Below are 10,853 nucleotides of genomic sequence, written 5' to 3' on the forward strand. Positions count from 1 at the left end.
ACGCAAGAAATAGATTATCTCAAGTAAAACTGAAACAAATTGGAAGCCATGAAGTTCTATTCAAATAAATGATCCAGTAATTAATTGGACAACTTGAAACATATATATCAAAATCCATATAATTGAAACTGTTTATTTGCAAATTTCCCTGAAACAAAAATCTTACCAGTACTAGAAACCTCCCCACTCAGGTTAGAAAACTGGACAGATATTGTAATGTTCAAACAAACCAAGCAAGACTTAGCAAAATTGGATTAGATCTTTTTAGAGAGGCCATTCCTTTACAGCAAGTTGAAATTCCTGTGTTCATGATTCATGGCATGGCTAAGACCTTGCTGCTGAGAATCTGAAAAGACATTGGAGGTGTTGCAGTTTCGCACCTGCTGGCATAAATGGGTGAACAAACTTGTAAACGATTGGCCTACATGGATTTTGTTTTTTGTTTTATTCCAACCCACTGTTTACATGTAGGTTCAATCTTCTCAGCATTTGGCTACTGGTTCAACTGAAACCAGGAAAAGTAACTTTGTAGTAAACAGAACGTTAATCCAATTGTATATTATTTACTTGGTTGCCAATACTGGTGAACAATGCTCAATAAATAGTTTTATATTAAAAAAAAAGAAAGGAAAAAAAAAAGTTGAAAATCTTGTGAAAATGGCCAAAATTGGAGACAGAGACATTAAGTGAGCACACACACTGCTGGGAAAATGGCCCCAACAGACTTGCTCGGTCCACGGTTACCACAAATTTTCCATTTGTAAATAACGCTGTATTAAACATCGCTGTATCTGTAAAACTTTAATAAGCCAAGGTGCAATGCATGGAGGTCTTCCAGTTGTTACAAACATAAATGAACTCCCCTAGGCCCAGCCCCGACACGGCAACAAATGAACTCACTCCTTGAGAGTCTTCACAGGGCTTTCTTAATCGGCTGGGGCTTGAAATGTAACCTTGATCAGCAAAGGCATTAAGTATACTTGGAAATAGTTATATTTCAAAACAAAACCAGCAATATGGGACGTTTGATACCACTCAAAAGTATCAATGTACTTTATAACACATTCAAAGAAAAACCAAAGTTACTTAAATCAGGCAATTTGTAACATAGCCACATGTACAAAGAGAGAGAAAAACTCAAAACCCAAGAATATCAACAATTAATATTTTTTAAATCAAACTATGGTATTTTTTTTACTTGGGTGAATAGTAAAGTTCATAAAATTGGGGTGATTATGTTAATAGCTAATGAATTTCACAAACTTAGACATCCAAGAATGAAATGTACCTTATCGATGATGTCATCTATTTTTCCTTCTTCTACTGATTTCTTTATTGTTTGTGCTGTTTTGGTCACAGATTCAGTTATCCTTTTTGTAGCTACCGTTGCAAAGTTAAACAGATAGTCTGCAAGAAGAAAAAAAGAGTAGATTTTTGTTTAAATACAATAGCTAGTGCACAGGGGATTTTTCCCTTCAGGAGGATCTTGTAAGAATCTTAACACTGTAGGACAAGTTCCTTGTGAATTAAGAGTTTGACACAAGAATGAGGTCCACTTTCTTGGTAATTTGGCCGTTCCATGGTGGTGGTGGTTATGTGCCGTGGAGTTGGTTCTGACTCATAGCGACCCTGTACAGGGTTTCCAACGTTGTAAATCTTTATGGGAGCAGAAAGCCTCATCTTTCGCCTGGGAACAGCTGGTAGTTTCGAACTGCTGACCTTGAGGTTCACAGTCCAATTCGTAACCACTACGCTAGCAGAGCTCCTTTGGCCGTTCCATACTGGGCCTTAAATTAATCTCTCTCAAAGACAGCTAGCAGACTGGCCCCAGCAGCTGTTTCAAACTTTTCTTACCCTTCTCAAGTCTCCAGTTCTAACTGATATCAGTAAATAATCTCCTCTCCTGCCACAGAAATCAGATTAAGGCTCCTTTGGGTCCTTCCTAGCCTCCATGTATGTCCTCTTTCTTTAAGACTCGTCTTCTCCTGTTCAATGAAAACACAGGTCGCTCCTTTCCCAGATCATCCAATCCTATGAAAAGCCTGAGGAAATATTTAATAAATAGAAATCCTGGCAGGCCCTAACATAAACACTTATATAGAAATCCTTCTTGGTTAGCGGTCATTGTGTTGGGCCCTGATTCATGGTGATCCCACACACAACAGGATTGGATCACTGTGACCCATAGGCTTTTTTCAATGGCTGATTTTTTTTTCAGAAGTAGATTGCCAGCCCTTTCTTCCTGTCTTAATCTGAAAGCACCCCTGAAACCTGTTTAACATCATAGTAACACACAAGTCTCCACTGACAGGGGGCTGGGTGGTGGCTGTGCTGGGAACCAAACCTGGGCCTCACGCATGGAAGACAAGAATTCTAGTTCAGCACCACCATTGGCTCCATCAATTCTTCTTAGCTAATAATAATGGACAAATATATAGGACAAGACGACACCTGGAATACACACATTTTCAGTTTTACAGAACAGAACACAACACAAAATGAACTTCCCGGAAGCTGTGAGATGACACCTGCACCGTGGCTCGGTAACTCTCTAATATAAAGGCCAATCAGCACACACAGGCATTTTCAAAGTCCACACACTCTACAGATTCTGGCCTGCACAGAGCGACCTCGGGCAGGTCCTACTGCTGGACTGGCTGGAGGCTACTCCCAGCCCACTCCCAGGCCATTCTCCTCACTTTACTCACAGTTACCAGTCAGGGTGGGTGAGGGGCAGCTGGCAGCTGTCGAGGTGCAGGCAGGAAAACCAACAGAAGTGGCAAGGGGAGCTTGGTCCACCAGATCAAATCCCCATTGCATTGGTAATATCACTGCCAACAAATCAAACAACTTGTACGAAAATCTAGGATTGTGCAGTATCACCTCCTAATCTGAGCGAGTTTTCTCCAACTTTGTACATCCTCCACTTGTGTCTTGTGGCTTCTGTCACATCAACATCCCATTGTGATGACACCACAGGACATTACTTAGCTATACTCTGGTCCCATTCTTGCCATTCTTCGTGGGCGAAGTACACTGAACATTTGGAGTGTTAGAGAAAGTGCTGCTCTAGCTCCCACGGAATGTCCATTTCGGAACAAGAAAGTCCAAGTCAAAGGCAACACAACACGACACCGAGGCTTACTCATTAAACAGAAGAGGAGCTACTCCGAGAGGGGAGAGGGCGGCCTGGATTCCTGAGGCCAGCAGGAGAGAAGGGCCAAGACACCTCCAGGCAAGAAGGCTGAGAAAAAATGTATTAAATTCTCAGAGATCATCTAACACCAACTTACATGCAGTTTTGCTAAGTGGTTCAGAAATATTGAGACTAAGAAGACATTCGATAAGAGTTAACCAGAAGTAATAAGAGTACAATGTCCACTTCAGGAACTCAGGAATCAAGACAGGGTCTGAAATGAAGCAGTAACCAAAGGAGATGTCAAATGAAAATTTGTTGAGAATGAGTACACCTTAGCTAACAGTTATTTTATCTTCATTTTCACTATGCCATTTTATTTTCACAAGCTTTCTGGGAAGAAGGGTAGGCATATTGTATTTTTAAGCAGCTAGCTGGTATGGTGCTGTAGAACAAGGGCTCAACTATAGGACTGACTTGGAACCGCAAGGTTTGTGGTTCAAACTCACCAACCAGCAACTCCTCAGAAACCCTATACAAGGTCGCTGTGAGTGGGAACCAACTTGATGGCACTTAACAATAACAGTAATACATGCAGTTTACCAAATGCACACCTCTGGTGTGTTATTTTCCTAAGCGTGCTATACATGGGCTCGTTATTTACATCCTTTCCTCATGGGAAACCTGCGTTTGTCACCAGAACTGTGGCCATCAGGACCCATTTGGATACTTTACCTCTACATCAAAGCACAGACATCTTCCCAGGCAGGCACACTCACATTGGGAGCCCTCTTAGTTTGCAAGTTGACATCTGAACTTGAAATGCACTTTCTCCATAAGGAACAACAACAATGACAAAAGGCAGCTGGCCTAAATCACACAGTTCCATTGCAATAATCCCAGCCTTCTTCAAAACAGAAGGAAGAGGAGGTGGCCCTTCCTCCATTGCTGGGCATGGATTAGTGTCAGGAACATTTCTGACACAGTTAAGACTCATCTTTGGCTACCTTCTCACTGATTTAAACTGTGTGAATAATTTGGATTTTTAACACTCCCAGAGATACAAGCATTTTTTAAAGAAAGAAGACAGATACAACTCTTAATTTGGCAACTTTAAACAAATACGAAAACCAACACACCAACCATATTGTGCTGAATAAGAAAAGTTGCTGTGGGTGGGGCCCTTCAGGTAGGGAGGAGCTCTTCAACAGTCCCTGGTGAGCTGTTCTTCTTTCTGAAGCAGATCAAAGGAGACTACAGGTTTCTCAGGACGGAGGGCCAAGGAACAGACAGATTGATTTGGGGTGAGGGCATGGAATGCAGTCCTGGGCGTGCACCACTGGTAACTGGTATGCTGCCCATATTTACAAACAGGTGACCATAGACCAGGAAGTATTTAGGGTCCCAACTTGAAGTATTTAGCAAATGTTTGCAGAACAAATAGGGATCCCAGAAAATTCCGTGTAGATTTTGTAGACTAAAAAGAAAGATGTTTATCTGTGCTTTACTGACTAAGCACAGGCTTTCGACTGTGTGGGTCAGGACAAGCTATGGAACACATTGTGCATGGCCACACTTAATTATGTTCATGAGGAAATCTGTACGTAGACCAAGAGGCAGTCGTTCAAACAGAACAAGGGGACACTGAATAGTTTAAAATCAGGAAAGGTGTGCGCCAGGGTTGTATTCTTTCACCTTACTTATTCTAATCTGCATGCTGAACAAATAGTCTGAGAAACTAGATTATATGAAGAAGAACGTGCATCAGGATTGGAGGAAGACTCATTAACAATCTATGATATGCAGATGATGCAACCTTGCTTACTGAAAATGAAAAGGATGTGAAAATACTGATGAAAATCAAAGACCACAACCTTCTATATGGATTGCATCTCAATGTAAAGAAAACAAAAATCCTCACCACTAGATTAATAAATAACATCGCGATAAATGGAGAAAAGATTGAAGCTGTCAAAGACTTCTTTTTGCTTGGGTCCATCATTAACACTCATGGAAACAGCAGTCAAGAAATCAAACAACATATTGCATTAAGCAAATCTGTTGCACAAGATATCTTTAAAGTGTTCAAGAACAAAGATGTCAGTTTGAGGACTAAAGTGCGCCTGACCCGAGCAAGTCACAGCATTTTCAAAAGTCTCATCTGCATGTGAAAGCTGGACAGTGAATAAGGAAGACCTTAGAAGAATAGCTGCATTTGAGTTACGGAGTTGGAGGAGAATATTAAAAGTAGAAGAGCAAACAAATCTATGTTGGAAGAAATACAGCAAGACTGCTCCTTGGAAGCATGATGGTCAGACTTCTTCTCTCATACTCTGGACATATTGTCAGGAAGGACCAGTGCCTGAAGACGGACATTATGCTAGGTAAAGTAGAGGGTTATAGAAAAAGAGGAAGACCCCCAATCAGATGGATCGGCACAGTGGCAGCAATAATGAGCTCAAGCTTAACAATGATTGTGAGGTTGGTGCAGGACTGGGCAGTGTTTCATTCTGTTGTACATAAGGTTGCTATGAATTGGAATAGACTCAACAGCACCTTACAACAAAAAGCAAAGGAACCTACTCAGTGGGAGCCAGGCTCAGAGACATTCAAGTTTTGTTTTCAAATTATGGGCGTTTTGGAAACTAACAGACCCCTTAGGATCAGTAAGTAAAAATCAAGAAGAGGTTGAACATCTCTGTCTCTCTAAAAGTTAGCGAGGAAACAAGAACCTCTGAGTCTTTCTGAAATCACATACATTTTAGGCTTTCATGTATTCGGAAACTTTGAAGTCTACAATGTGTGTGTACAGGGGGGAGGGGGGAGAAATGGGAACTTTCATTTAATCTTAGTCTCCCAAATATCAAAAGAGAACCTGGTGAAGAAGAGGTACAGATGGCAGCATTCTAGAAAGAGACAAGTGTACTAGTTCCAAAGCAGATGTCTGCATCAAAAACACAGCTACTCAAAGAATTTAGAGGCCTTTCCTAAATACACAAGCAAAGATTTCAAGATTTGACAGTAAAGCCCTAAGTTTTAAGCTAACCAGTGCCGATCAGTTTGTCACGCTGTAGTGGCTTGCACATTGCTGTGAGGTTGGAAGCTATGCCATTTCAAATGCCAGCAGAACTTCTTGACTAAAAAAGACTAAGAAGAAAGGCCTGGTGATCCGCTTCTGAAAATTAGCCAGTGAAAACCCTATGGATCACCTTTATATTCCATTTTTTCCACGAACGTCTTGAAGCCCCCGATAACGAGTCCTCTAGGTTGCAAAGCACTCAAAATACACAGTGGCTCCAACAAAGGACCAGCAATTGAGAAGATGACACAGGGCATGACTCGTTTTGCTACACAAGGGTCTCTGTTTCTAGCTTGCATCTAATTAATCCCTTTTACATTAGGGCATCAAAAAGTTTATGGGAAAATTCCATTATCTCTTAACTCCATTTTTCCTCGAACTTTTTGAAGCCTTCGTATACTTGGCAAGAGATAGACTCAAGCACACCGTACACTACTCCTGTCTATTAACAAAACAAAGACAACTTGTTCCGAATGGGATTATAACCACAGGCATAAAAACCAAAGCCACAGCCATCTGGTTGATTCTGACTCATAGCGACCCGACAGAGCCAAGTAGAACTACTCCATAGGGTTTGGGAGGCTGTAAATAATCTTGGTGTTGTTGCTAAGTACCACTGAATCGGTCCTGACTCATAGCAACCCCGTGTAGTTAGCAGTTAAGTGCTTATCCTACAGCGCCACACTAGGACTCCAATCTTTACAGGAGCAGAAAGCCTCATCTTTCTCTAGGGGAGTAGCTGGTGGGTTTGAACTGTCAACCTGGAGGTTAGCAGCCTGATGGTTAACATGCTATGCCACCAGGGCTGCTTAATCACAGGCATGTTGCTGTTAAGCACTGTGGAGTCACTTCCAATCATAGCGGTCCTGTAAGGGTTTCCAACACTGTGTATTTTTACAGGAGCAGAAAGCCTCATCTTTCTTCCAAGGAAGAGCTGGTGGACTTGAATCACCAGCCTTGTAGTTCACAGTCTAGTGCTTATCCTATGAAGTCACTGCACTCTCCAAGTCACAAGCATAGAAGTTAGGAATTACAATACATATTTTGGGGGCCACAATTCAACCCACAACACAGGTCACCATAAATGGGAGCCAATTTGATGGCAACTAAGAAGTTTTAAGAAGGTCCTGTCGATAACTCAGTCCATACCCTGCATTTCCCTATGAAAAGGAATAAACCTTTGGATCCTGGTGTGGCACTGTGGGTTAATGTGCCAGACTGCAAAGCCATCTGAACTGCAAGGTCGGTGGTTCAAGCTCACCAGAAGCTCCTTGGAAACCCTATACAGGGTCGCAATGGGTCAGAACTGACTCGACGGCACTTAACAACAACAACCCTGTACTTCCAACCATCGTCCAATCCACTAATCTAGCCTCAGTATTCCAGTCAAATTATTTTCTTCACCAGATCCTAATGAGTCCTTTGTTGTTGTTATTGCTATGTGCCGTGGAGTCGGTTCCGACTCATAGCGACTCTGTACAGGGTTTCCGAGGCTGTACATCTTTATGGGAACAGAAAGCCTCATCTTTCTCCCGCGGAACAGCTGGTAGTTTTGAACTGCTGACCTTGCGGTTGGCAGCCCAACCCGTAACCACTATGCTACCAGAGCTCCTTGGAAGGTGAGGTAGGGCCTTGCTATTTCAAAAGTGTTTCTCCACTCATGCTCACCCTCCCCAGCCCTCTTTGTCTTTTCATAGATCCTTAAAAAAATGTTTCCTACATTGAACATCTGCTTTTGCTGCAGCAGTGCTGTCTGGGTTAGGACCCATTTCCTCCTCAAAGACACTTCCTTTGACTTTTGCCTGGGAAGATCTCTCCAGAATCAGAAACACTACAGCATGTGTTTACTCTTCATGCCTTCTATCTCAGCCACCCCAGTTCAGAAAGAGCATGAACTTTGAAAGTGGTGGTGGTGGTGTCATCAGGTTGGTTCCAACTCCTAGTGATTTCTGTCTGCATAGAGTTTTCAGGGCTGTCAATTGTCCCAAGAGCAGAAAGCCTCATCCTTCTCTGGAATAGTGCTAGCAGATTCAAACTGCTGACCTTGTGGTTAGCTGCCCAGCTTATAACCCACTATGCTACCAGGGTTTTGAAAGTTGTTGTTGTTGTTATGTGCCGTGGAGTCGGTTCCGACTCATAGCGACCCTGTATAGGGTTTCTGAGGCTGTAAATCTTTATGGGAGCAGAAAGCCTCATCTTTCTCCTGCGGAACAGCCGGTAGGTTCAAACTGCTGACCTTGAGGTTAGCAGCCTGATTCGTAACCACTATGCTACCAAAGTAGACAGACCTAAATTTACATTTAAATTCCACTTCTGCTTACTCTAAGTGTAACTCTGGACAAGTAACTCTGAGCCTGTCCCTCCTGTCCCCACCCCCCACCCCCAAATTCAATGGGATGTTTAACAAATGAAATGAGAGTGTTCATAAACCATCTAGTATTGCAACCTACACATTGTTATTAGTCTCCATCCAGTCAATGCCAACCCATGGCAAACCCAGGTGTGCAGAGTAGAATTGCTCCTATAGGGATTTCATGGCTGTGACCTTTAAGGCGCAGACCACCCGGCCTGTCGTTCTTGACACCTCTGGGTGGCTTCAAACCACCAACTTTTGGGCTAGTAGTTAAGCACTTAACTGGCTGCACTACTCAATTGGCAGCTCCTTCCCCACTTTAAAAGAGATTAGCTTGACGTCCAATAAGTCGGTCCATTTACTTTGGAAAGCACATTCTGCTCTACGGGCAAAAAGGCACTTTGTCACCATCAACACCCCCAGTCCTGAGGATCGGAAGGAAGCTGGCGAAAAGAACAAAATCGATTCCTTCACAAACTTCCAGACGTCAAGTCATACTTTACTGCGGACCTGCTCCCAGTGTTTGCCAACTTTGCAAAGACTGACACATTACCAGGAACTTCAGGGACAGGGTTTGACAGCTAGATAAAGCCTTTAAGATTCTTTAACGATCCCACCCGTCCCCCGGGAGGACCGACCGACACACACCCTCCTCCAAGGGTGTCGGGGGACGCTTCCCCGCGCTCTCCGGCCCCGGGGAAGACTCACCGCCGAAGCCTTTGTCCTGGTCGAGAAGGGGCTCCTGGTCCCCCGCCTGCTGTGGCTCCGGCTCCGTGGACTCCGCCACCACCTCGGAGCGCTGCTTGGGTGGAGCGTTTTCCTCCGGTGGCCGGTCTTCCTCAGACGCCACCGGCTGCTCCAAGCCAAACCAACTGCTCAGACCCCGGAACATCCCGCCGGCGGGGTCGCCGCCGCAGTGTTGGTCCCCGGAGATTTCCGCGGGTGCTGTCACTTTCGGACCCTACTAAGTTCGTCGTCCAAGTAACTGGCCGGAAGTCCAGACGACCCGGGAGCAGACCCTCTATCCGTCTCGGCGCCTCTATGGAGACTTCTTCCTCGGCCGCGCGCGTCACTTCCGGTAGGAAGTTCTCAGCCCCGACGACCGTCGGCTTCGATAACTTTATTGTCCACATAAAAAAGTGCACAAAAAGCTTTCGCTGGGTGATCTTGTCCCGCCTCCGTTCCCAGTTGTGGAGGTGCCTGGACGGCGGGTGTGCCACAAGCCGATTTAGTCTTTCATTTTTATCATTGCTTCTAAGGAGTCCCGGTGTGGCGCTATAGGATAAGCACTGGACCGCTAGGTCGGCCTGAAGCACAAGATTGGCGACCCTATACAGGATCGCTATGAAGGCACTTAACAACAACAACAAAGGAGTTTGACTGGAGCCTTAGCCTCACCTGTTCATGCCCGGCAGGTCCAAGTCTATATGAAATGAATAGCTTTAGCCTCTTAATAAGGTCAACCCAAACTGCCCAAAGCCTCTAAATTGAACTATCAATGTACAGGGAATACAGAGGATGAAGGAAGAAGTTAAAAGACAACCAACAGAAAGAACCCAGACTGAAACTGCAGGGTGAATTTATAGATTAAGAAAGCACTTCAGAGACATAACCCATGGCAACGTATAGACTTTATCTGGTTGCTAATTCAAGCAAATAAATTGCAAAAAAAAATATTATGTTTATAAGAATTAGAAATTTGGACACTGGGTAGTGGATGAAATCAATCAAGGTAACATAAGACTACTATTGTGTGTGTGTTTTAAAAGCTCCTGTCTTTTAGTGAGTCATACTGAGAGATTTATCTCCAATGTTATTTATTTAAAAAAAAATTTTTTTGAGGGGGGTGGGAGTAAGAAGTCAGGGTTAAGGATTATGTATGACTAGGTTTAGGTAAGGTCTAGGACTTCATTTACTGTTAGGGTTATGGTTAAGACTAGGGTTAGTTTTAGGGGCAGGGGTTGGGCTTAGGACTAGAACTAAGGCTTGTTTTAGTTTTAGGAATGAAATATTTATCAATGAAATGGTGCAATGCCTGGCATTTTCATGAAATTAATGCAGGATGAGGGGAAATGGGTGAGGATATAGATGAATCCAGCCTGGTCATGAGTTGATAATTGTTAAAGCTGCTGGTTAGTTATATTACTATGTCTACTTTTCTATATGTTTAACTTTTTCCATGATAAAATGCAAAACAAACAAACAAACTGGCGAAGTGAACAACTAGCTCTTCAGAGCAGGGGCTTCATAAACGTATTTTCCAAGTACACTGTCCAGCAATCTAA

At 43.4% G+C, this 10,853-nt stretch overlaps 1 protein-coding gene across 1 annotated transcript in view; it reads right to left on the reverse strand.

The window, feature by feature from the left end:
• The window catches only part of SYAP1 (synapse associated protein 1), a 31,071-nt gene extending 21,611 nt beyond the window's left edge, over nucleotides 1-9,460 (reverse strand). The window contains exons 1-2 of the mRNA XM_006835603.1: nucleotides 9,277-9,460; nucleotides 1,289-1,407 (exon numbers count right to left, since the gene is read on the reverse strand). Coding sequence (XP_006835666.1) covers nucleotides 1,289-1,407; nucleotides 9,277-9,460 — 303 coding nt within the window. The remainder of the gene's footprint in view (nucleotides 1-1,288; nucleotides 1,408-9,276) is intronic.
• Between the last annotated feature and the right edge of the window lie 1,393 nt (nucleotides 9,461-10,853).

Source organism: Chrysochloris asiatica, unplaced genomic scaffold (genome assembly GCF_000296735.1).
Source record: "Chrysochloris asiatica unplaced genomic scaffold, ChrAsi1.0 scaffold00018, whole genome shotgun sequence".
Classification (NCBI taxonomy): Eukaryota; Metazoa; Chordata; class Mammalia; order Afrosoricida; family Chrysochloridae; genus Chrysochloris; species Chrysochloris asiatica.